At 44.7% G+C, this 27,451-nt stretch overlaps 1 protein-coding gene across 1 annotated transcript in view; it reads right to left on the reverse strand.

Annotated features, from left to right (window-relative positions):
* The window catches only part of CEP192 (centrosomal protein 192), a 1,919,503-nt gene that overhangs the window by 1,762,881 nt on the left and 129,171 nt on the right, over positions 1-27,451 (reverse strand). The window contains exon 4 of the mRNA XM_086965571.1: positions 5,578-5,747. Within this exon, the coding sequence (XP_086821697.1) occupies positions 5,578-5,747 (170 nt within the window). The remainder of the gene's footprint in view (positions 1-5,577; positions 5,748-27,451) is intronic.

Consider the following 27,451-nt stretch of genomic DNA (forward strand, 5'->3'; position numbering starts at 1 on the left):
GAGGGGGATATTATAGAGCCACGCCGGGCCCAAAAAAAAAAAAAAAAAAATCCGATTTTTTCGCCGTAGAGACGCGTCTTGGTTCGCGAACCGGGCAGCTAACCGGGCAGCTAACCGGGAAGCTAACCGGCAGTGTAACCAAAAAAAAAAAAAAATCAGATTTTTTCGCCGTAGAGACGCGTCTTGGTACGCGAACCGGGCAGCTAACCGGGCAGCTAACCGGGAAGCTAACCGGCAGTGTAACGGGAGTCTGAGGAGTAGCTGATTGGCTGTCAATATTGTAAACAGTCCGGAGCGGCCGCCATCTTGTCTCTCGGTAGGATCGAGAGACAAGAGGAGGCCAAAACAAAGGGGGAAATGAAGGAAACAGGGCAAGGTAGACCCCTTCTGACCCCCTAGGATTTATGAGGGGGATATTATAAAGCCACGTGGGGCCAAAAAAAAACAAACGCCGTAGAGACGTGTCTTGGTACGCGAACTGGGCAGCTAACCGGGCAGCTACCGGGAAGCTAATCGGCAGTGTAACGGGAGTCTGAGGAGAAGCTGATTGGCTGTTATCATTGTAAACAGTCTGGAGCGGCCGCCATCTTGTCTCTCTGTGGGATCGAGAGACAAGAGGTGGAAAAAAAAAAGGTGTAAATGAATGAAAGGGGTAAGGCAGACCCCTCCTGAACCCCTAGGATTGATGAGGGGGCTATTAAAGTTCCCTGGGGGTGAAAAAAAAAAATTTGCGATTTTCGCGGTAAAGGTGCTTCCTGGTACGTTAACCGGGCAGCTAACCGGCAGCGTAACGGTAGTCCGACATATTGTGTTTTTTGAACGTTTGTGATATGTGCACGTGTGGATTTTGTCTAATTAAGGTTAAAAAAATATATATATATCTTTAAGCGTGTTCTGGCGCGCTTACGTTTTGGGTTTGGTTTGCGCTGCAGAGACGATACGTCACGGTTATGCGATGCATCATGAGGCGTCTCACGGGCTACGTGATACGTCACTTAATAAAGAATATATTTTACAGCTATAGATATTAGCTTTTAAAAAACCAATGAAATTCACAGAAAAAACCATAGGTTATAGACCATATATAGTTAGGAATTTGCATTTACAAAACCTTGAAAATTCACTGAAAAAACCATAGGTTATAGACCATATATAGTTAGGGATTAGCATTTAAAAAACCTTATTTTATTTGCACAAAACCATTGAAATTCCATATATAGTTAGTTGCACTAACTATATATCGCGGACCCGCAATCCACTGCTAATGATGTCACATATTACATCATTCATGACATGGTCAGTGACATCACTGATGACATCACTGATGACATCTCAAATGACATCACTGATGACATCACTGATGACAACACCCAGTGACTGTACGTTTCTGTAAAGTTAAAATATGTCTTACATATTGAAGAATGAGTGGATGTATAAGTGTCTGGATGAAGGATTTAGTAGGTGCATGAATGACTGTATGAGAGAATGATTAAATGTGTCTCACTGAGTGCATGGGTTAGTGATTAAAGTGTCTTAATTTGGCAATCAATATTTATGTTCTTCTGTAAACTGCTGCATGTTTAAATCAGTAGCTATATCAGTAACTATATGGGTTATTGAATGGTTGCCCAAGTATTTGTATGGGAGACTGAGTGTGTGTGTGGGTGGCTGGGAGGTGTATAACTCTGTGCATAGATGTGTGAGCGGTTGATTCCCTAGGTGTATGGGTTCAAAAGTGCATGTAGAAACAGCTGTATGGACAGTTGACTGTGTGCATGAGTATATTGGTGAGTGAATGGATATCTCAGTTCTACATGTCAAAGTAAGTACATATGTAAAACACACTCCATGTGAGAGTTGACATATATAAATAACTGAACATAAGAGTCAGTGAATGTGAGAGTGGCTGTATGAATCATTGTGAAGTTGTATCAAGGATTGTATAAGAGAGTAAATATGTGTTAGTATATGTTTGAATAAGTAAGGTGTGTATAACTGTATAGTTAAGGAAATGGAGATGTGATTGACTCTTTGCATGACTGAATAGGTGTGTGAGTAACTCCATGGATGTGTGACAGTCTGTGAGTGCCTGTTTACACTGAGTGTATCAAAGGTTATATTAGAGTCTGAAGATGTATTATCACATAAATGATATCATCAGTGATGTAATCAGTAATGTCAAATGAGATGTCAGTGATGTCATCAGTGATGTCATTTGAGATGTCATCAGTGATGTCATCAGTGATGTCATTTGAGATGTCATCAGTGATGTCATCAGTGATGTCACTGACCATGTCATGAATGATGTAATATGTGACATCATTAGCAGTGGATTGCGGGTCCGCGATATATAGTTAGTGCAACTAACTATATATGGAATTTCAATGGTTTTGTGCAAATAAAATAAGGTTTTTTAAATGCTAATCCCTAACTATATATGGTCTATAACCTATGGTTTTTTCAGTGAATATATATATATATATATATATATATATATATATATATATATATATATATATATATATATATATATATATATATATATATATATATATATATATATATATATATATATATATATATATATATATATATATATATATATATATATATATATATATATATATATATATATATATACCTTGTGTGGTGTACTTTAATTTGATCACTCAAGAGATTATAGACTGGTAAAACAAGCTGCTTTACAATCCTTTGAAGACTTAGCCTGAAGGTTGCTCTCCACAGCTACCACTAGGGGTAGCTTTCTATAAGGTTGACTTTAAACCTACCATCAATAGGGAGGAGCTACGCTAGCAACTAAGATGGCCGCTTAGGCTCCTGGCTCCGCCGACCTCCGTCCCCCACCAGAGGATCCAGTTACTAATCCTGAATTTACACCCTGCCTCCGGGCGTGTGAACTGCTGTGCTGTACTGTGGAGCGATCCCGGGACTTCTACCAGCTTGGTGGACGGAGTTATGTCGAGTTTCAGTTTGGGGCCTACACCAGCTTGTGAGCCGGGGACTAGAGTACTGGCCCAGCCGGGTTCCAGTTGAATAACATCGGCCATGGGTGATAGACAGGGTCCGGTCCTTGGATGTGGAGAACTTTCTAAGCCCAATTTCGACGGCGGTTGTTGCTCTGGCCTAAACATCGACGGAGGGTTGACGAGGCACGATTGTGGCTGTGGGTGGAGGTCCCTGAACCGGAGTCCCGGTTTGCGGCCGCCGATGTTGTATGGGTCGGGGTCTTCACTTGCGGTAGCGGAGCGTGGTTTGTGGCCTTGGCACGCCCGGAGTCTCTCTCCGAGACAGTCCGTCCCAATTTTGCCGGCTCCCCCGGGGAAGTCCGGTGCCCCTGGGAACGCGATTATGGTAGACTCGGAACGAAATGTGGTGGAACGGACTGAGTCTGAACCGTCGATGCGGACTGTACTGGGAGCTATCGGGGCACTACATTCCCATCTGGAGTCCATTGTCCAGAAAATGATAGCGGTCACATACGGACATGAGGGACTGGACCCTGATCCGGTGCAATATCCTGATCGGCCTATATCGCCCACGGAGGTCCTTGTAACGGCAGTGGGACCTGTGCCACAAGGGGTGTCGGAGCTTCATGGCAGTGTGATGGCCGACAACCGTGAACTCGGTGCTCTCTACGGATTGTCAAGCCCACCATCATTGCCTATTGTGTGTGGATTAATAGGTGCTTCCCTTCCGGATACTCTTGGTGAGAACGGTCTATGGGATGACAGCGCTTTTCCCCTCTCCGACACCTTCATTACGATTGCAGAGGCGACGACGTTGGGAGCTCATGGCGGTGAGGGACATAGTCGATGGAGTTCCCAGTGATTTTAAAACTTTGCCTCGCCTCTGGAGGAACTTTACTGAACTGTTTCGGCATTTTGACTATCCTGCGGAGGCGACAGTCCGTCCGAAAGGGGCTTGCACGATTGATCGGAAGGGTCAAGGATGAGACTGATTGTTGGGGCTTGGCACCGTGGACTTGCTGAAGTGGGATTCGCTACCATTGTATTTACGGGAGGTCGGGTGGTGCTTACTGTTCCCACTGTTTAGTTTTATATCGCTCGAACAGTTATGGGTTTTATCCTGGGGGATTCTTGTTTCTGGCGAGGGGGAGTGGGGACCGGGGGCCCGTACTGAGGTGTCCTCCTCCACTTTTCTACTTTTAGTACCTAGTTAGATAGGGCGACAGGCACACTGCTAATTGGGGGCAGGCGCAAGCCATATGCAGGGGTGCAGGGTGGGGGGGAGGGGTTTTCGTCTTGTTAGTGTTTGTAGTTTTTATGTTAGAAATCCTTATGAATCCTGATCGGTGGTCTTACTGAGGCGCGAATTTGTGTTTTGGGTGGATGGGCTCTGGTAGGGGTATTATTAGCATAAATTAGCCAACTGTTGAGTCATCCGTTATTGTATTTGGGATGCAGCTGTAGTCTCGTAACCTTTTACTGCTGCCCCCCCCCCCCTCCCTTCTACTCTGGACTGCTGTTCAATGTTTATCCTGTTTCCAGGGGAGGTGGAGTTGGGGGTTGGCATCTGTTTGATTATCCTGAAAGTCGTGCGGCCGATTACCCGATGTAGCTTGGGAGTAGGCTTTATTGATGGTTCTCCATCCATTATACCCTGTCTGTATATTGCTCATCCTTTCATTCCGCGCTGTAAGTCACCTGTTATTAATTTTCTTTGTTTTTTCAATAAAAAGAGGTTTTAAAAAAAAAACCTACCATCACTAAGAGTCGTTTGGACTGGTGCAAGGTGACCACTAGAATAGTGGCCATCATATGCCAGGCCAATTTCTCACAAGTAGCAAAGTATTTATTTTCCGGATTTCAAAAGTATCACAAAAAAAAATGGCACATCTCCAGCTGATTAAAAGGGTGGTTGTCGTTGGGCTGTAGTGCCTCTCTTTGTACCTGCCAAAACTATGGGAGCAGTTAAAAAGTAAAGTATACTTCTATAGACTTCCGAGCAGTCAGACTTTCGAGAAAAAAAAATAAAACCACAAACGCTGGACTTGAAGGGCAGACAAGATATGTGACAAGCTCCTCGAGAGGTGTTCTTTGTAGCCGCTGGAAATTATGGCCAGACACCTAGGGGGAAAAAGCTATTTATTTTTCTAGAAATGTAGATTTCATGTTGTTAACTGCTCTTGTTCCACTCTCCCTCCCATATCAGTTTCAGAAAGGGCTTTTTAGAGAGCCTTTGTTCCAGTTGTTTAACATGTTAGTGTCTTCTAACAGGTGTGGTACATAATGGCAAGATCTACGTTATGGATCTGGGAACCTGCAAGGAATGTAACTTTTTTTCTTGATCATACAGAACATAATAAAATAAACAAACGTACTCATGGACAAAGATATTCTAATGTTTATGAATACCAAATACGCCCTTGTTATAAAGATACACATTATTAAAGAATTGCATGGAAGACTAATAACTCTTAATATTAAATAGAACATTTAGTTTACTTCTACTGACATGCAATTTTACTATCAGTTGTATACCTATTAAAGCATTAGTAATTTCAAGAAGAAAAAACAATCCAACCACAAGTAATACCTTCCATGTGTTCTAATGGCAAAATTCCAAATGAGGTATCTTGGCTCTGGCTTGAAATGCTGGGACGATCGAAGTTATCGTTTGGCCAACTGCAAGTTAAATTGCTTTCCTTTATGTAAGCATTCTGGGGAACAGCAGGGATACGATGACTTCCAAACATGCTCTCTTCCCTAAAAACATTAACAAAACGTTTAAGTGAATAAAATTACACACAACACAAAACTGAATTAAAAAACAAAAAAAACTGTAAACCTCGTACTTGTATAGCGCACTTATACCCTGAGGCCTCTAGGCGCTGTACGCATACCGCTGTGGAACCCTTCCTGGCTTTTCCCTGTGAAGTGTCCACTCCTGGGCACCCCCCAAGGTGAAGCCAGGCATCCCAGCGCTGTTGGGGCCGTTGTGGAGATTAAGCAAGCTATTGCTCAGAGTTGCAGAGTGGGACCCATGATTAGATTAGGCACCGAGGCGAGAATGATCAGGTCCGAGGAAATTGAGCCGAAGACCCGCCGAGGAGGGAAATTGAACCCTGGTCCCAAGCCAGAACTCTGCATTAGGCTCTGCCGCTCTAACCATTAAGCCACACTTCTCCTTTACCATATGCCAAAGCGGTTATCAATTACACAGCTTATAGTGCAAACTACCAAGAGTCCCTATGGGTGCTACAGCATTTACAAGAGCATTGCTGCCGAAGGGGAATTAGTGCACACCCAAATTCAAACAGACACACAATACCTCTATAAATAAACAGTGCCAAAAAGATCCTTAAAAACAGATGCAAGGAAGGCGGCTTTGCTAGGAGTAAATTGTGTAGTATCAAAGACTAGAAACAAGTGGATAATCAAACAGTAAAATCTTGATTACAACTGTAGGGAGGATTCTGTTTCACCCACATATTTCCACTGGTGCTCAAATTGAATTCCAGGTTAGGCACCCACATACAAATTGATACTGTACACTATTTCCCAACAAGGTCCTCAACAGCTTTTACCTCCTGTAAATTTGTGCACGAATCATGTAAGTTACACACTTTGCACATAGGCAAATAGCACATGTGGGGTGGAGGCATTAGAATCCTGTTTCAGGCATCAACAGGAGTAGGCACCCAAAACTGAGATCGTACTGTAACTGATCATAGACCACGTGTTTCAGTAAACAAAGGTGTGATTTTGGTCACCCAAAGAAACAGACTGCAGCCGGTACAGGGTTACCAAATTCCTCTACATTAGGAAAGCAGATAATTCAGCAGAGAATGGTAGGATGAATTTGCTGCTTTACTCTAAAGGAGTTTTCAGAGCGTATAGGCAGATGAGCATTCGGGAGGAGAGCGCACAAGCAGCATCAGCACTCCGAAGAGCTGCAAGATGGGCTCCTACAATACTTATCCCGACGAAGACGATAGAATCCTACCCCCAGAATTCATTAACAAACCTTGTCCTGGCAAAGTGTTATGAAGGGTATGAATTTAAATTAAAAACTTCTCTTAGCGATGGATCCGTCTCCTGCTCAGCTCCAGAGATCCAAAAGACACTGCTGGAACATAGCTGCAACAGTGGATCAGATGGCTCTACATAAGCAGCAACAGATCCAGAGGCCTCTAGTCCCATCAAGGCAGAGTGGAACGGGCCCTTATCAAACACAGGATGGACGCAGTTACCTATGGTGATTTGTGCAAAGTAGTGAGGATTGTAGAGGATGCTGCAATACTGTGTTGTCGTTCATTTTCCTATCAGTAATGGACGTCTACTGTTATTGAAGCCCTTGTGAGTCCACAATTTTAGTAAATAAAGACAAATGACAGGGCCCCTCATTGGCTGGTGGTGGGGCATGTGTGTCCCTTTCTCCCTTTGCGGTCGAGGTGTGTGTGTATGTTGGGAGGTGGGGGGGGGGGGGGGGGGGGGGGCAGAGTGAGACAGCACTGCAGTGGACTGAAAACATATAGTGCTGCGTAGTCCACATTGCTCTCCAAGTGTGCAAGATCGGTCCGCTGCCACAGTGAGAAACATTTACATGGGGCAAGCATGCTTGCATTAACTCCTGTAACATATCCAAGTACCCTCTTTTAAAAAATGTTTTTATTGTTGAAACATTTCACACGTATCATACAAAGGCTGCATGACCATATACTGTATACAAGAGATCCCCTCACAGAGGTGGTGATAACACTGTCAATCTACAATAAGCGATGACAGTTTGCATTTTACGTAGACAGTTGCGCCTCCTTTATACATTAATTCTGTCCCAGGGGACAGCTACCACTAGCCTTCTCATGACATATTTCTTATGATATGTCGGACTACCATGTGTACACATAATTACTCGTGGGACTATCCTGCAACCCCCCCTATAGTAGCAAATTATCTGGAAGCACCTCTGTGTTCATTGACACTATCAATGTCTGGGTTCACTCCTCCTCAGTCTCACCAGTCTCCTTGCCCAAAAGATAAGCTTGGTACAAGCCCAGCGGTTCATGGGATGACTGAGGAGGGAGTAGCTCGCTGTGTACGTCCGACTGAGTGTTACAGTAGACCATATCTGCATGACATTCAGCTAAGGTGGGGAGTCTATACCCCTGTTGAAGCCCAGTGGGGTTAACAGAGGGTCGGCTGTCAGTGTAGAACCAGTACTCTTGCTTGGCTCAAAGAATACTGCCCTCCAGAACTCAGTCACCTCTCCACATACCCATACTATGTACAGGAAATCGGCTACATCTCCCCAACATCTAGAGCACTCAGCAGTGTCACATAGCCCATACTTATGGAGTCATTCTGGAGTGTAATATACCCAATTAAAGTATTTGAAGTGTATGAGTCTATATCTCTCGTTAAGCAATATTGATCTAGTCACTGAACAGCAGTATTTCCAACCCTTATCGTCAATGGTTTTACCTAGGTGCCTCTGCCACATTACACATAGTTAATGTTTAGATTGGAGAGAGTGGAGACCGTCTCCTTGGTTTCATGGGCCCCTAGAAGGACACTCAAAGGAGACTGACCTAACCATTTCTTAAAGAGATTTATATGGAAGATTTGGGTTTTCGTTTTACTCAATCGTGAGCGATAAGTGGTCAACCCTATCTTTTCTACTACTTCATAGGGGCCTTTCCATTCAGATAGTGTTTTTGGGAGGGAGAAGGGTAATAATACAAGTACCCAGTTGTGTACCTGGAGGTCACGCCACCTCTTCCCTTTGTCATAGAACGTCTGTTGCTGTATTTGGGTCTTTTCAAAATTGCCATGGGCGAACTAGCACAGTTTGTGGAGATGCGATCGCAAGCCCTGGATGTAGTCTAGTGTCGCGTTCTAATCTAGAACCCTGATCGATACTGTGACCTTATGCCCCTATTCGGCTATAAATCCATTTATTCCCTATATTGGCATAACCGTTCAAGTGCAATATTCAGAAACTCGTCTCTGGCCTCACACGAACAGAGCCACATTTCAGAATCGCTTTCTCTGCCACTTCCTTTGCAACCAATTAGTGCAATGACATAGCAGAAGTTACTATCTGAGATTCCTAGATTAACAGTCCGAGTTCTTCAACAAGATAAAGACTCAGCAACCTGGTAATCCCCGCTTGCTATGTTTTGATTAGTAATAGAACTCTAATGAGCACTGATAGACGATCACTTCCTAGTGACATCTTTATTGACGTCTTATGTCCAAAAACTTACGTCAAACAAGGCACCTTTCAGGTATAAATATTACCGACGTTGCCTTAAGCAAATGCTGCTGCTGAAGTTGCTGATGATAACTCCTCCTCCTCCTCCTCCTCCTCCTCCTCCTCCTCCTCCTCCTCCTCCTCCTCCTCCTCCCCCCCCCCCCCCCCCCCCCCAAGACGTTAGAGTAACTCAGTCGTGCATTTTTCACACAGCCCCCTTTCTCCCGTAAATACTCCAATAGACGTCTGGAGTGGGTGAAAGGTTAAAATCCGCCCAAACTCAGTAGGAAGAGATTCCTATGTAAAGCTCTGGTTTATTCAACGTTGAAGGATACAGTGTTCCAAAATATTGTGCACCTAATCTTTGTCTCCTTGGAGACCTACTCTGCAAAGCCTGCATTTATAAAATGTCAGACAGTGAAAAAGAAAGGGAAGCAGCTAGACTGGCAACCCTACTAATAGAGGAAGACACGAGTCTCCTACAGACTGAACCGGATGCAATAATCATCCCGGTACATTTAAGAAAATCTATAACGTTAAAACTTATAGAAAACGGACTGACACCACAAGGTGGTACAGTAATTTTCGTGATAGAGGCACACGAATATCGGCAGACAGAGGTATTCTATTCATGGATAAACTTTCAAGCGGCAAACGCTAGAACAAAAGAGTTTCACAATTACAAAATAGAGAAACCACCGGATGAGTACGCTCCTTTCGAGGAGACTGAAATCCCACAAAAATTCCAAGAGCACCTGCTCTGGTTTAATGGCGCCCTAAAACATAATGATCATATTACCAGGCTCGGTCCACTAGGTAGACCAGGAGCAACGTGGCCGGTTCTAGCCAGCTACACACCACACCCGGACATTGCAAAAATGTCTAGAGAAGAGCTGTTAGTACAGCTAAAAACATTAATTAAAATACATAGGCAATTAGTCCAATATGTAATGCGGACTGCAACAGTCCAACCAGCTGTTAATGTACCACAGCTGACCCCTCACCAGGGGAACACTAATAAAATTACACCACAGAACATACAGTCATGTCTTGGTAAAACACCCATGAAACGGGAACAAATTCCTTTCTGGTTAGCACAAAAAATCACTCAAATAGAGGCAGTATTTCCGGATACTACCCCTATCGAGAAACGCAGAATCTTGACAATCTGCCTTCCTATGGGAATCGCACCACACGTGGAGGACTGTGACACTTGGGGTACAGTCTTTGCTTCCATTTACACAAAAACACATGGTGTTCCGTCTATGGCGGTAATACCGGATGTACTAAGACAGATTCAAAATGAATACGGTCCAGAACCTGCTTTAACTCTTGGTATGAAATTACTGAAAGACTTCAAGCAGGTCTCGGCTATATTATTAGCCAATATAAAGGGAGAAGCAGCATCAGTGGCAATCCGCCAGAAGTTGAAGGAAACAGATATAACTGATCAGCCAATTGAGCTTGCCAGAATCATAGAGAAATGCTATGAAGAATTAGGTAGAAACAGCTTGGGTGGAAAACCAGTAAAGCCCCAACTGCTCGAAAATCCTGAAAAATTATTTATTAAAAATAATTCAAATACTCCTAAAAAGAGCTGGGATGGAAATAAACAATCCACTCCCAAGGAAAAAGTTTTCCAGTCCAGAGGAAGGTCTCCTCGACGGAGGGAAAGAACTCCGACTCGAGAACACCAGTCTCACCAGAGGGAGCCCTCTGAGAAAAGATATAACCTTAGAAATAGGGATAATTTGAAAAAACCTGATAGATATCAAAGTATTGATACACGTCCCTCTCGATCTTTTTCGCAGAAATCGGAAAGAAGAGGACGGTCAGACCCAGGAGAGCACACCAAGTGCAAAGACAAGGAACCTGCTCAGAGTAAAAAATCTAAATTTCCAAAAAAGAAGGTAGCCAGTATTAGAGTAATCAACCATGCCGAGAATACTGAGGACACAGTTGAAAAACGGGGAGTGGGCACAGACAATGTTAGACAGTGCAGCAGAAATCAGTATAGCCAGCAAGATCTTGAGTCATCTGGAGACAGTGGATACGAATGAATACATTCAAGTTGAAACTGCCGACACCAGACTTAGCGAGCCCCATCAAATATACGAAATAACATTGCGTATAGAGGGTGATAAGACTAGGAAAATAAAGGGTCTATTTTGGGATAAACTCTCAAAAGGCTATGATATTCTGTTAGCTGAAAAAGATTGGCCCCCAGAGTTTGTCAGGGAGTGCCCTCGTGGCGAAGAAATGATTATGCCTGCCTTCTCGAATCACATTCAGATTCACAAAAAAATATACTTATGCAAGGAAATGGGCAGTAGCCCAGGCACCGGCATTATATAAAAATCATGTAGGATGGGATGAGGACTCACCTCCTCACAAAATCCAGTTAAAAAGTGAACCAACTGCCCAACGGCAGTATCCCATTAAGCAAGAAGCTAAAAAACAAGTCAGGGAGATCTTAGATCAACTTGAATACCAGGGGGTGATTGAAACATGCACCTCTCAAATGAACAATCCTTTGTTTCCTGTCTCCAAGCCAGACAATTCATATCGTCTAGTTTTGGACTACAGACACCTTAATGCATGTTGCAAAACTTTTGCAGTACAAAACTCGCATAGTGCTGCACTAATGAACAACATAGTTAGGAAAAAATATAAAACGACATTAGACATATCTAATGGTTTCTTTTGTCAAAACATTGCACCAGAAAGCAGGTATTTGACCGCTTTCTCCGTAATGGGGTCTCAGATTTCTGTCGACTCCTACAGGGGTTCAAGAACAGCCCAGGACTATTCTCAGCTAGGGTAACAGAGTTACTACAAATATATGATGAGGCATTATCTTACGTAGATGATATCTACCTCACAGACGACGACTTGGATACTTACTTGAAAAGAGTGAACACCATTATACTTGGGTTCGCAGCAGAGGGTTACAAATTCAACTTTAAAAAGTCTCGAATTTCCCATCTGACAGTACTATTTTTAGTCAAGTCAAGTCAATAAATTTATATAGCGCGCTACATACCCAGAGGGTCTCAAGGCGCTTGAAGAAGGGTGGGGAATTACTTGTCAAATATACACGTTTTAAGTTGCTTTCTGAATGCTAGGTGGTTCTGAGTAAGGCGAAGGTGAAGGTGAGTGGGAAGTGAGTTCCAGGTTTTAGCTGCCAGGTAGGAGAAGGATCTACCTCCCATGGTGGTTTTGTTGATGCGAGGTACGGTGGCAAGGGCTTGGTTGGAGGATCGTAGCTGGCGGGAGGGGGTGTAGAAGGACAGTCGTGTGTTGAGGCATTCGGGTCCGATTTTGTAGAGTGCTTTGTGTGCGTGGGTTAGGAGGCGGAAAGTAATCCTCTTATTGACGGGGAGCCAGTGGAGGTTTTTCAGGTGACCAGAGATGTGTTCTTTACGCGGGATGTCTAATATGAGCCTGGCTGAAGCGTTCTGGATGCGTTGGAGTTTTTTCTGGAGTTTTGCGGTGGTACCGGCGTAGAGGGTGTTTCCGTAGTCCAGTCGGCTCGTGATCAGTGCATGGGTGACCGTTTTTCTAGTTTCGGAGGGGATCCAGTGAAATGATTTTTTGAGCATACGAAGAATGTTAAAGCAAGATGAAGAAATGGCGTTGACTTGTCTGTTCATCGAGAGTGAAGAATCCAGGATGATGCCCAGGTTCCGTGCGTGGTCCGTCGGGATAGGTGCTTTTCCAAGGGCCTCTGGCCACCAAGAGTCATCCCAGGCGGAGGGGGAGGTGCCTACGATGAGGACTTCTGTTTTGTCTGAGTTCAGTTTCAGACGGCTGTGCTTCATCCATTCGGCTACTTCTTTCATTCCTTCATGCAGGTTGGTTTTGGCAGTGTTAGGGTCTCTGGTGAGTGATAGGATCAGTTGAGTGTCATCGGCGTAGGAGATGATGTTGAGGTTGTGTTGGCGTGCGATGACCGCAAGGGGGCTCATGTATACGTTGAAGAGGGTGGGGCTGAGTGAAGATCCTTGTGGTACGCCGCAGATGACTTCAGTGGCCTCTGACTTGAATGGTGGAAGGCGGACTCTCTGGGTTCTTCCGGTGAGGAAAGAGGTGATCCATTCCAGTGCTTTTCCTTGGATTCCGACGTTTCTGAGGCGCTGTAAAAGGGTGCTATGACAGACCGTGTCGAAGGCTGCGGAGAGGTCGAGGAGGATGAGGGCGACTGTGTCTCCATTGTCCAGTAGAGTTCGAATGTCGTCTGTTGCTGCGATGAGGGCTGTTTCAGTGCTGTGCTTGGCTCGGAAGCCGGACTGTGAGGAGTCGAGGGAGTTGTTGGTTTCGAGGAAGGCGGCGAGCTGGTTGTTGACCGCTTTCTCGATGACTTTGGCCGGGAATGGAAGGAGTGAGATAGGGCGGTAATTTTTGAGTTCGGTGGGGTCAGCTGTGGGTTTCTTCAGAAGGGCGCTGAGTTCGGCATGTTTCCAGCTTTCCGGGAAGGTTGCGGTGTTGAGGGAGCAGTTGATGACGTCTCGGAGGTGCGGTGCTATAATGGAGTCTGCTTTGTTAAAGATGTGGTGAGGGCATGGGTCTGTGGGGGATCCTGAGTGGATAGAGTTCATCAGACGGATGGTGTCCTCAATGGAGATTATGTTCCAGTCATTGATGGTGTTCAAGGGGGGTGGGGGTCCTGCAGAGGGTTGGGTGGGTTAGGCTTCGGGTCGGTTGTCGAAGCTGTTGTGGATGTCTGCAATTTTGTTGTGGAAGAATGAGGCTAGGGAGTCGCAGAGGGCTTGAGAGGGGGTGATGTCGTTGGAGTTGGCTGAGGGGTTGGTAAATTCCTTGACGATGTTGAATAGTTCCTTGCTGTTGTGGGCGTTGCTATCTAGTCGGTCCTTGAAAGCGGCTTTTTTGGCATTCCGGATCAGTTGGTGGTGTATGCGGGTGGCGTTTTTGAAGGCGTCCTTGGTGCTGGTGGTTGGGTCTTTTTTCCAGGCCTTCTCAAGGGAGCGACAGACTTTCTTGGATTTCTTAAGATCATCGTTGAACCAAGAGGCCTTCTTGCTGCCTAGTTTGATTTGTCGTTTTTTCAGTGGTGCTAGGATGTCGGCGCTGTTGGATAACCATTGGGTGAGGTTGGTGGCTGCTTGGTCAGGGTTTGAGGAGTGGGCGGGGGGGTTTTGAAGAAGCGATGAGGAGATCTGGTCGATGGTGATTTTGTTCCAGTTTCTTCGCAGAGTGGGTTGGGGGTGGTTGTTGGATGTGGACTTGTTGTAGGTAAAGTGAACGCAGCTGTGGTCAGTCCAAAGGAGAGCTGTGGTGTGGCTGAAGGAGACATGTTTGCTGGAGGTGAAGATAGGGTCGAGTGTGTGACCTGCGATGTGGGTGGGGGTAGTGACAAGTTGTTTAAGTCCGAGGTTGGCGAGGTTGTCCGAAAGGGAGGTGGAGTTGCGGTCGTTCTTCTCAAGGTGAAAGTTGAGGTCTCCCAAAAGGATGTAATCCTTGGAGGGGAGCGCATGTGGAGTAATGTAGTCCGTGATGTCTTCACTAAATTGTGCGCGGGGTCCTGGTGGTCTGTAAAGGAGGGTGCCTCTGAGTGTGGTCTTGCGGTCGATGTGGATCTGGAAGTGAAGGTGTTCAGTGTTGGCGAGATTGATGTCTGAGCTGGTTGAGATGCGGATGGATTTCTTATGGTCGATAGCGATACCTCCTCCAGTGTGGCCGGTACGGTCCTTGCGTATGATCTTATAGTCTTCCGGGATGGCAATGGTGATGTCTGGGGCTGATGTGGCGCTCATCCATGTTTGTTAGGAAGGCGACGTCCGGAGAGATGGTGTCTAGTAGATTCCAGAGGTCGATGGCGTGTCTGTGGACCGAGCGGGTGTTGAGCAGGATGCATTGTAGGTGGTTGGTGTCAGATGTCTGTTTTGTGTGCGTGGATGGGGAGTTGGTCTTGGTGCCGTCGAACTTGCAGGAGTAGCAAGAGAAGGGTCCATGGGTGTGTCCAGGAGCGGTTTGGACGCAGTTGGGGGAACGGCCGGGGTTGAGGGCTAGGAGGGTGGTGGCATCGTAAGTAATGCGGGAGGGGTGGGCATTACGAGGACCAGGGGGTCTGGCGCTGGGCGCGGTCCAGGCGCGGACGGGCGTAGACGGGCTTACCTTTGGCGCACCTTCGGCGCACCTTCGGCGCGGACGTAGCGCGTGGACGCTGCGCGTCGGGACATCAGGCATAAGTGAAATTCGGAGGGGGTGGAGCGTGGGAGGGTCAGCTGGGAGGCGGGGTCTGGGAGGAGACACGGGAAAAATACAAACAATCTTAAATGGCCGCCCGGTGATAAAACTAAACTGGGGCACAGCCGGAGTTACACTCAATCAATACAGATACTAAGTTCCCAAAAAGACGCTTCTACCACAGTTACATCAGCCGCTATGAGCAGTGAAATACAATTAATCAATGCGAGAATAGACGATGGCAGGCGCTCAACCTTAATGCGTTAATTAATACAAGCAATGCGCTCACAAAACGATACCAATTGCAGTTAAATCAGCTATGCGCTGTGACAGGGCGGCAGGCAGCAGGTATCAGGGCAGTCAATGCAGGCAGCGAGGAGGAGGCTTTCGATTTTGCGAGAGGAGCGCTGGGGGAGCGACCGTAATGGAGGGAATCCAGACGGTCACGGATACGAATTATCAAGTGAAGCAAAAAGCCTAGCGGACAACTTCTTAGAGAAGTGCGCTGTACTCCAAGCTCCAAAAACGCTGAAGAATTTACAATCCATACTAGGTTTTCTGAATTTCGGAAGAACTTACATTCTAAATTACGCAGAGAGGGTTAAACCTCTCTACGAACTAATTAAACCTGATTTTAAAGAAATCAATTGGACTCAAAAACACACAGAAATTGAGATCACTGCAAACAGACATGTTAGCAAAAACAAAATTAGATACACATGACAACACACGCGATCTTGTAATCAAAGTCATCCCAGGAGGATGCGGATTCACGTACCTGACCTCTAATGAGGGAGAAAAGGTACCAATTTCAATTAAATCTCACTTGTACACACAAGCAGAAAAAACATTCAGTCACACAGAAAGAACTGTGAAAGCAGTGCAAATTGCATTAGCCAATGAACGAGAAATAGCACATGGTAAAAGGATTAATATCCTCACAGCGGAATCCACCTTCGAGGCGCTATTCAGCCCAGTAAACCTGCCTACAGTGTCACTGGATCCGAAATGGATACAGTATGTAGATTCTCTAGGAGCGGAAGATGTGAAATACTATTTCGCCCCGCAATTCGAAGAACTGAATGATTTAGAATATGAAGAAGAATATCCTCTGCCAATCGAACTTCTGCCTCTCCCACAGTACGCCTGTATAATCTATACAGATAGATTTGTACAGCATTTTAACGTAGAGAGAAAATCCTACGATGCAGCCTGTGAGATTGTTAAAGGTCGTTGGCTGTGCGGTAAATTCAGACCGAAAGTAACAAAAACTGAATCATTAAAGTACTGTTCGGCTCAGAGAGCTGAAATCAGATGTTTAAAGATGGCGCTTGAAAATGCAGAACGTGAATTCCCGACACTAATCGTGTGCGATTCTCATTTATGCGTCAACTCTTACAACAATAAACTGCAGAGCTGGATTGAAAACGATTATAAAGATGACACAGGTGCCACAATAAAGCATAAATTGCTCTGGAAACCGGTAGCTCTTTTACAGAAAGAACTACAAAAGACTCATGTGATACACGCACAGAGTCTTCAACGTGATGGCGTTCAAGTTGCTGGGAATACTTTGGCTAATACAGCCACAGCGGAAGCAACTAAACCGGCTTCCGTAGCCACAAAAAAGCGTACAGAAAAATACATAGACGGGGAAACCATGCTGGCAGTAAAAACGACCGTAAAAGGCGACTGTGCAGCACTACCCGTGAACTATCCACTCAATTATGCATACGTAATCGATGCAAACTCCGTTCCTTTTGCTCGAATCCCTGGAGTGGGGGATAGGGTAATTCCAAACATGAACAGGAGAATATTTTTAATAGCAGACGCACACATGGGATTGGGACCTAGACACCAAACAATCAGGGACTCCCTGACTGAATTACAATCAGTATACTGGTGGCCGGGAATGAGTGTACAACACCAAATATATGCAAACCACTGTGAAAACTGCAACAGGGATCGCAGTAGTGAACTATGCTACCGGCTACCAATCAGAAACAGCGTAACGCTGTCTACACCCCATCCTGCGTCCTATTAAACCTTAAGGCTAAACACACTTAAATAATGTGGCCTCCAGCGCTCGGCTGACGCTAGAACGGTTATAAAAGATCTGCGAGTCTTTATCGGCACATACGCAATTGCCACGTTCCATTCTGACCAGGGTCCTGCTTATAGCTCTCGAGCTTATAAGGAGGCCATGGCCAGCATGGGAATTGGGTTGCGGTATTCTTGTCCGCCACACCCCGAAGGGAATAGTGTGGTAGAAAGAAAAAACCGGGACATAAAGCGATCTATAACAGCGAAGGTATTAGGTTCAGGCGCTGGGTGGGTCAAACATCTAATAAGTGTCCAGACCAGTCTTAATTTGCCAAGAAATTCTCTAAAAGGTTTCAGCCTATATGAAATATTGTTCGGAATTAGAATGAGAATTCAGGACTTAGATAGTCAAGTATCAGTGGTACAAGATAAGAAAACAGACTTTGACATCAAAGATAGTTTTTTTTTTTCAGAACGTGAATGAAACAAGAAAATCCTTAAGCAACATAAAGTTAAAGCAACAGCCAGATACCACTGACGAGGCACCACAAGCAACAGCCTCAGCAAGGCCTGTCTGGATTCCAAAGATTAGGGATCTAGTCAGAGAAAAAATAGCGGTGAAGAAGGAATTTGGGCCCTCTTACAGAAAAGCAGTACCTGTCTTGGCAGTCACCGGAACAAGATCAGTTGTACTACCGCCCCTTTCTGGTAAAAAGGAGAACAGAGTTGTATCAATCGACCTGGTAAAACCACAAGCATGTGGCCTATAATCAACAGTAGGCCCTGTGGACTCCCGAGAAACAGAATACCCAAACTTGCAACAATCCAAGAGGTTCAAACTGAAAGACTAAATCACATTCGATCAGCCTGCCGTGCACAGAGAAGGACTATGCAATAACGCCATGGAACTCGTGCCTCTTGAGACACAGATTGAAACAGTTCATCAAGAAACACCAGTCTACAATAATGTGGCATCAGAAAGTGCTACCGAAAGACAGATTGAAAGTACAATCCCAACAATTGACAGAACTGCCTCTGGTTATTTCATCGACTTCAACAACTTTTCCGAGGATCAAAGTAACCCCGAAGTGATGCCAGAAACAAAAATGACTTTTAAAGAAAAAGTAATGGAACTCTTTTATCAACTGAAGGAAATCTACCTTATTTCCCCTTGGTTAGAGTTCTGGTTCGGTCTAGGTGTATTTTTCCTCCTGCTTTGGCTCATCATGGTACTTTGTTTGGGAAAATTCATTGAGGGAAAATATAGTACAATGGACACAGCAAGTCAGAACATCAACCTAGTCCTCAAACCACACAGATCATCCCAAGTGAAGAAAAGAGAACTGCCAACAGTAAATGTCACAGCCATTCCAATACCCGGTGGGGTAGTATGGGAAAAAACTGACTATGAGATCTATGGTCCGGTCGAAATCCTGAAGTATCCTCATCAACTGAAGGTTTCCTTAAGTGACTTTGTAAAACCAAGTACATTCTCTGATGATTGGGACTTTAACAGTATTAATGATATGATGTCTGATTTAGTAATGTCAGCTAGATTCACAGAACATGATTATTTACAAGGTTCGTCTAGTTATGAACAGTTGTTCTGTTGCATACATTATGGCGATCATTATTTGCATAAATCTGCACAGCCTAGAAATGTTTTTAAGTATAATCAATGAGAACATTGTGCTACACCACCTAAAAGCAGTTCTAAAACATTCTTTGAGAAATTCAAGTACTTCTCAGGGTTTAACACCAGTGATGCAGAAACATTTTATTACAAACTGTTAGATAAAACAGTAATGAAAACAATGCTGACAAACACTAAATTAATATATTCAGAAGTATTTTATGAAAAAATGATGACATTTGGTTTTGATTATTGGAAAAATAACATTGAAACAAAAACCATTTGGGGTACGAAAGATTGGCAGGTACAAGGTCTAGAAGCACTATTCAGAACCTGCATGATACCAGAACAAATGAAGTTTTTAAATGACACAATTCACCTCCTGTATTGGCCTACCTAAGATCAAAGACCTAAACAAACCGTCTATTCTAAAGCCAATACCTGCAAATGCAACAACAGATATCGAGATAGACGTAACTAAAATTTTACATTTTAACAGAACACATCCTGATTGGAAAAAGTGGTTAATCTGGCCTACTGACACAAACAACTGTCAAGATCGATTCCTGAATAAAACACAGGGGTTAAAAATGACCAGACACGACCCTAGATACTCCCAGAGACAACATCCAGGGATAGTAACAACATACAGTGTAGGGAAACTCTGCCTCGAATGGCTAGGATCATCCACACTGGCTGAAATTAAGCAACACTTGTCTTTACTTAAAGATGGTGCTGATTTGCGCGATTTTATTATGGGACCACGCAAACAGCGTCAAAAGCGTTTCATAGCGGCCAGCATCTATTCTGCATGCAACGAGGCTTGGAAAGTCACACAAATTGAAACAGCTGAAAAAATACGAGAAATTGATCGTATTAATTTGAAAAATCACTTTCTGTAGTGGACAATGGGTTAATGACTCTGTCCTCCAGAATATATTCGTTGGACAATATTGTATTGTTTCTTCTGCCTTTGACATAATAGACAGAGACTTGCTAATGTTACAGCATGGCCAGTCGCAATTACGTTCTATTGTACAATTAGGCTGGACGCTGCAAAATCTTCGTTCAGGCTATGTGCCTTGGCGTGTAATCAACACAACATCATTATTTTCCATTTTTAACCTAACTGATAAAACAAATCAGCTTGGCACAGAAAGGAGCAGACTATACAATCCTGAGCATCGAAAAACTTGAGAGATTACCATTGACAATGTCAGAAAGTCCTGTCATTAAATGGATAACACACGGAATTATCACTATTCCGATAACAACTTTCCAATTTAAAAGTGCCTTGAATACATACCTACTGGCCAGTATGAACGATTGGGTAAAGGATATGTGAAATCAACATGGAAATTACCCTACACATACACATTCATGCTATAGTGACAGCGACAAAAATGTATTTCTTAGTGGTGAAAACTGTAAACGTTCACTAAGCGGTATACTTTTGTGCCAGGGTATTAATTTACACGGAGCCTGTGAAGGTAATTCTAACAACCTTTCATGCCACCAGCTTGTCACACCTGCAACGCAGATAGAGCCCTTCTTTATGCAACTCGCGAATGGGAGTTACATTCTAAGAACGGATCACAGGTGTTGTGGCCTTGTGCCAGGGAAAAGTTCTCTCGTAAGCGTAACTTCCATGGTCAAATGCTGTATGCAAGCATTGTTCCCGAGCGGGCCTGGAGACATAGAGACTCCCATCTGGCCTCGTCTGCATTTCTCTTCTATACGAATTGATACTTTAAGCAAAATGAAGTCTGTGCTTTTGCAGACAACAGTGCCCATAACGTCATCAAAAGAGACGTATGATCTCCTAGTTGCAAGGACAGCTACGGAGGTTCATGACCTTTTATCAACAAATTGCCCCGTGCATTTTGTAGAAATGTTGAGCCAACTCCTTAACATGTCTAGTATCCCAGGCATATTTAAGACGATTTTTACGGGACTGCTAACACCATTTCAAGCAATTCTGGGAATCGTTCCAAATTTTGTCCACTCTGTTTTTGGCAGCATACCCCTATTTTTGGGACTTGTAGCATGCATTTTATTTTTGACCCTCCTGCTTCGTTATGGCAAGCCACAGCTCAGACATGACTCCTATGGGAATGGAAGAAACAATCCTAATGCTGCTGCTGTCTCGTTGCTGTTTCGCTGAAGCTGCTAGCTGTCTCGCTGCTGCTGAAGTTGCTGTTATGCTGATGATACCATAGCTGCTATCGCTACTGCTATCGCTGCTAACTAGCGAACGATGGTGTGGTGAACTTGGGAGCTGAACAGCCGTCCCCCTGCAAGAGCCCAGCAGATGCAAGCTGCCCGCGGACGCTGCCCCTCCTCCTCGACACGCTGAGAGAGACGCTGTCTTTCTCCTGCAGAGAAATCAAGCTCCGGCGTTTCTAGTCTACCCTTGCGGGTGACTGGGATATCGACCCCCTGAAGGAGATACCAGACCTCCATCATTCTATTCCAGAGGTATGGTGTTGACTAAACCCTTAGAGAGAATTCTTGAAGCAAACCTTGGCAAAACCAACTTAACTTAAAGCTACTTACTTACTCCCCTCCCAAGTATTAGGCTTAGGTCAGGTACACTGGGGTAGGCGTAGTTAGAAGCACCAGTTGAGTATTTTAGCCTAATGTATATATGAATGTATATAGGTTTTATTAATTTTAAACCATTGTATGGCTAAGAAACCATATCAATGCTTTTACAGTATTATTTCGCAATACTCATCTTACTGTACGTACTTTTTATAATAACAAGTCTTGCAATTGTGGCAATTCATTTCTCTTGTACGAGAAGAAAGACTGTTCAATAAATGTTACCCTTTATTGAAAACGCCTGTCTCTCTATTCTCTACATATTGTGAAAGTAAACTGCACAACCAGTGACTGAGTAAAATAACTGTCTTTTGTTTCACACGACCCTAGAGATTGACTCTTGATCTGAGGAGCAAAGTTGTCATGTTGCACGGTTGTTGGAAAACTGAATCCCTTCTTGGCTGTGCCAGGGAAGCTGATCACTTCCTATTTCAGTCGAGAAAGTTTCCAGTAACCTCTGAGCTAGTTGGTAACAACCCCAATTAAGTTTAACATAGTCAGTGGAGGCCTGGAAGATCTGCACTTCTACGTCGATACTACTGTTTATGTTATTCCAATGCGCAGGGCCTATTGGGAAAATAGGAACTACACTACACTAGGAGGTTTTTGTTTTCTTCAGGTTTTTCCAGCTCCCAGACTTCTTTAGTCATTTCAAGGAGGGTTCGTCGTTGCCTCCCATACGGTGGCTCAAAGGGAGAGCATCCTAGGCTACTCTGTGTTTGGCAACGAATGATGAATAGAGCTAAGGGTAGAAGTGCGTCCCAATCAGCACCTTCTGCTGTAATCATTTTCTTCAAAGTTAACTTGATGGTACCATTGTATCTTTCACACAAATCATCCGTTTGTGGATGATAGATAGGGGTTTGTACCTGGGTGATGTCAAGGGATTTACACACCCGTCGCATCAACCGGGAAGCGAACGGGGTGCCTTGATCCGTGAGGATCTCATGAAGGAACCCCACTCGAGAATAAAGTTCTAACAGTTTGTCACAAACGGTGGTGGTGTTTGGAGTTCTTATTGCCAAGGCTTCAGGTACCTGGTAGCATAATCAATGATAACCAGGGCATAGACATTCCCTTTCCTTGATCTAGGTAATGGTCCTATGAGGTCCATCCCCACGGGTTCAAAAGGTTTCCCAATAACGGGGAGGGGCTGTAGGGGTACAGCAGGTGGGCGATACGGGTTTCTCTTTTGGCATATCTCACACTCCTGCCCGTACTTGGTAATATTAGCATGTATGCCAGGCCAGAAGAAAAGATTCAATATGGTTTGACTTGTTTTCTGGGCCCCAGTATGACCAGCTAGGAGATGGCTAAGGGCAAAGAACATAACCTGATCCCTAAAAGACTGTGTGACGAGTAACCGTTTTGGTTCTGAGGGACCTCCCTTCCTATAGAGTAAGTCCTGCTTTACCATGAAGGTGGGATAAGAATCAGTGGGTGTCGAAGGAGAGGACGCTTGTTGCAACGCCATCTTCAGTGTGGGATCGTATTTTTGGGCATACCTAAAGTGACAGCCTTCTTGCAAGGGAGCCTGAGTAAGAAGAACAGGGGTTCTCTTTGGTGACGGCTTCATTTTTTGGGTGAGGCGCGACAAAAATTCTGGATTATCGGTCCCTAGTATTTATTTTTCAGGCAAGGTAGGAAGGACTCCCACGGTAGCCTGTAAGTCCATACCATCGGGTAACCTAACTCTTATTCTAGCAAGGGGTAGTTCTTCATGTCTCCATGGACACAACAAATTGGCATTTGTTGTTTTGGGAGAATATTTTGGGGACCGATCAAGGCTGAGTGAATGACCGACTGCCTACAACGGGAATCGAGTAGGATTCGGACATGGATCCCATTAATCATCAAACTTGCATAGAAACAGGTGCCAAATTCTTCTGTATACAAGATATGCTTGGTAGGTAGCTGATATCCATCGGCTCTTCTGTATTTTTCTTCTCTGGGCAGAAACGGGCTATATATCCCAGGCTCCGTAATCAAAACATTGGGGTCCTTATGATGCAATGGCTTCAGGTTTGACAAAATGGGGTTTCGGGGTTTCAGGGTTTCAGTAGGGGTCTTCGGGTATTTCTTTTCGGGTTTCCCTATATTGGAGCGAAAGGTTTTGTCAGCCTCCCACATGCAAGGTTTGGGTTGATGTAGGAAGGTAGATATCAGACTATATGCTTACCCCAACTTTTTGTCTAGTGTTTTGCTGGTTTTCGACTTAGTTGGCCTGGGATCCTGCTATTCAGGGCCCCAGGCTATCTGCTCTCCCTATAAAATGGACACCATGTACTTTAGGTACATACCAGATTGGGTCACCTCTGTGAGCCCCTGTATAGTGTACCATAGGTACCCAGGGCATAGGGGCATCCAAGGCCTACCAGGGGCTGCAGCATGTATTATGACACCCCTGGGTGGGCCTCCAAACAGACACCACAGGCTGATCACTCAGCTTGGGTAAGGTGGTGTAATCACCCCTTACTTAGATATAGTATACCTATATCTACCTTATATATAGAAACATATGCACCTATAAGTCACTCCTATGGTAGGCCTCGACAATCCTGGAGGCAGAGTGCTTGGTTTTATGTGAGAGGGTGCCCTAGCATGAGCTGAGCCCCTCTGCAGCATTCACAACCATCTCCTTATAGCTGTTCTATGATATAGCCATACCATATACTCTTAAATGCATTATAATCCTCGCGGTTAATGCTAACTTTGGTTTGGCTTTATCAAAACATGTTGTGTAAGGTGACAAACACTTTGGAATACTACCCCCCCCCCCCCTGCCAATTCTGGCGGCGGGGGTAGCATTCCACCCTTCTAGAGGGAAAAGACATGTATGTTCCTGCTTTACCCGGATAAAGTTAAACAGAGCATCAGCATCACAAAATGGATGCTGCTGCCACAGACACGAGTCTGACCACCTGGTGCTGGGGGAAACTCAGCGACACAGGAACTGGACTCTCAGACTTCTCCAACTCCGACCCACATCCACAGCAAAGCTGAGACCCTTGGCACACACAAGAGACGTGGGACCGGACACCCTGGACATCCTGCATTTTGCTAACTGCTTGACTGCCGAGGTACCCTCGCAGGTGTGCATTGGGGTACGAGAATCCCCAGACCAGAGAGCCATTTGCACCGAAGCTCAGCACTCCACGAGTGCCGCGTGGGGCCTGCTCCTGCATTTCAGCTCGACTAGTCTTCCCGGTCCCTTGCCTGTTGGCTAGTGAGCCCTCTGAAGACTCTTTTTGAACTATACTGCTTAGGGGCATCCAAGGCCTACCAGGGGCTGCAGCATGTATTATGACACCCCTGGGTGGGCCTCCAAACAGACACCACAGGCTGATCACTCAGCTTGGGTAAGGTGGTGTAATCACCCCTTACTTAGATATAGTATACCTATATCTACCTTATATATAGAAACATATGCACCTATAAGTCACTCCTATGGTAGGCCTCGACAATCCTGGAGGCAGAGTGCTTGGTTTTATGTGAGAGGGTGCCCTAGCATGAGCTGAGCCCCTCTGCAGCATTCAGAACCATCTCCTTATAGCTGTTCTATGATATAGCCATACCATATACTCTTAAATGCATTATAATCCTCGCGGTTAATGCTTGTAAGGCTTCTAAGAGCACGAGAGAGCAGAGTCCCTTGTTGGGAGGTCACGGAGTGGTCCCAGAGTCCCTCCTTGCAGCCTCTTTTCAGGTACCTGCCCCCCTCCCTTCCTTTATACCACGTATCATGCGAGGCTACCTTTCCGTCCAGCACCTCTGCACCCAGTCTCACCAGGGCAGATACAACTGATCTGCTGGTGGAACTTTGAACCTTGTCCCTCACCACCTCCCGACCGGAAGGGGTCTGATGGAAACACCTTGCAAGTATATGAATGCAGTAAATGTTCCTTTTCCCAAAGGAGAGCATTATGCATAACTTCAAATGTTAAAACCAAGATTTTGGCAAACCTGCGTTAAATAGGGTTCTGCCTCCTGCAGCCTCATTAAGGCACCATGATCAATCTGATTTCTTGCCACACGTCCATGCATCTTAATTTTTTGTTAATTCTAAATCTGCTTAAATGGGTTCAGCACTCTTGATGATCACCTTGCAGTAAACCGTTCTGCAGACTGTTCTATAGTTTACTCTACAGAATGCTCCGTTCACAGTTCTACAAGAAAGGGGTTTTAGACCAATACTGTTATCCTGGTCTACTCTACTTTTTTATAGGCCAAGACTGTAGCAGACTGACTGAACTTAAAGTTTTCTGTCAGATGTGAGCACTTTTTAAAATGATCACTCCCTAAATGCCAGATTCTTGATACAAAAGATAAATACTGTAAATTGTTTACTTACCTGCAAATTGCGGATTGTGTTTCCTCCCATAGTATAACATTGCACGGATTGAAAAATGCAGAAAATGTCCACATTTGATATTAAAAAACTGATATTGCTAAACGTATTTTACTGGAACAAAGTATCTTTGGTTCTATAAAATAAATCTACCAAAAGTAATAGTTACCGACAATTGGTCTTGGATTTAGTTATTGAGTGTGTGCAATCATTTCTTGCCTGTGTGTATACAACGAATGCTTAACACAGCCCTCTGATAAGCCTAACTGAGCGCCCATACTACCACAAAAGAGAGCATTAGTATAATCTACTTTATCCTCTGTAAAGCCTCTGGGGATCTACTGGACTGTGCACACTGTACCTTACTTTGGTATAGTATATACAGTTAGCTTCCTACATGCACCACCTACATAGGGGCCACCTAGGCGCACTTATGTCAGTTTATTTTCATGACTTTCCACACCAGAAGTGCTAAATTATTAATAACACCGAACACTGGTATGGAAAAATAGGGCCCTGAAAGGCATTAGCCCTATTTTTCCCAAAAGAAATTAGCCCTGTGTTGGAACCAGCCCTTTTAGTAGGGTTATTACCAAACGTTTTGCCTTCCTCAGGCCATTTTCAGACCTACTTTTTGTTTCCTTTAGGATTCTTGCCACTTTCACACTTCTGATCAGGGCTAAAGTGCATGTGTTCTCCCCTCTAAACAAGGTTTAATTGGTTTACAGCTGTTAGTATATTTGATTTACTATAAGTCTCATGTACATTGGTATATACCATATACCTAGGGCCTGTAAATTAGATGCTACTAGTGGGCCAGCAGCACTGTTTGTGTCACCTACAGACATAGCCTTTCAAACATGTCTCAGGCCTGCCACCGCAGGGCTGTTTGCTCAGATTACTGCCACTTCAACTTGGCATTTAAAACTACGTCCAACACCACCCCCTTTTGTACCGCTTTTGGCCGCCATAAGTGTGGCAGGGTATGCTCAGACGTGAGTCCCTTGCTCACTTTGCCACTGGATTCAAGCAAGCCGGGCTGAAGATGGCTGGAATGCCAGAAACCGGTCCCCGGAAGCTTGTTTCCGGTCCAGGGAAGACATGGCTTGGCAGTTCGGGCTGGACTGTTCCCATGAGGCGCAGGGTCAGACTGATTTGCATTTAGCCATGTCTGAACTGGGGTGGCAGAGTGGGCGAAAGAACGGTGATGGATTAAACCCAGATCTTTTGACTGGGTGTGAGTGTTTGATTGATTCAGATTCTCCGTCCATCACCACCCCCTTTTGTACCCCTTTTGGCCGCCATAAGTGTGGCAGGGTATGCTCAGACGTGAGTCCCTTGCTCACTTTGCCACTGGATTCAAGCAAACCGGGCTGAAG

The sequence above is a fragment of the Lissotriton vulgaris genome, chromosome 4_1, assembly GCF_964263255.1.
Source record: "Lissotriton vulgaris chromosome 4_1, aLisVul1.2, whole genome shotgun sequence".
Lineage (NCBI taxonomy): Eukaryota > Metazoa > Chordata > Amphibia > Caudata > Salamandridae > Lissotriton > Lissotriton vulgaris.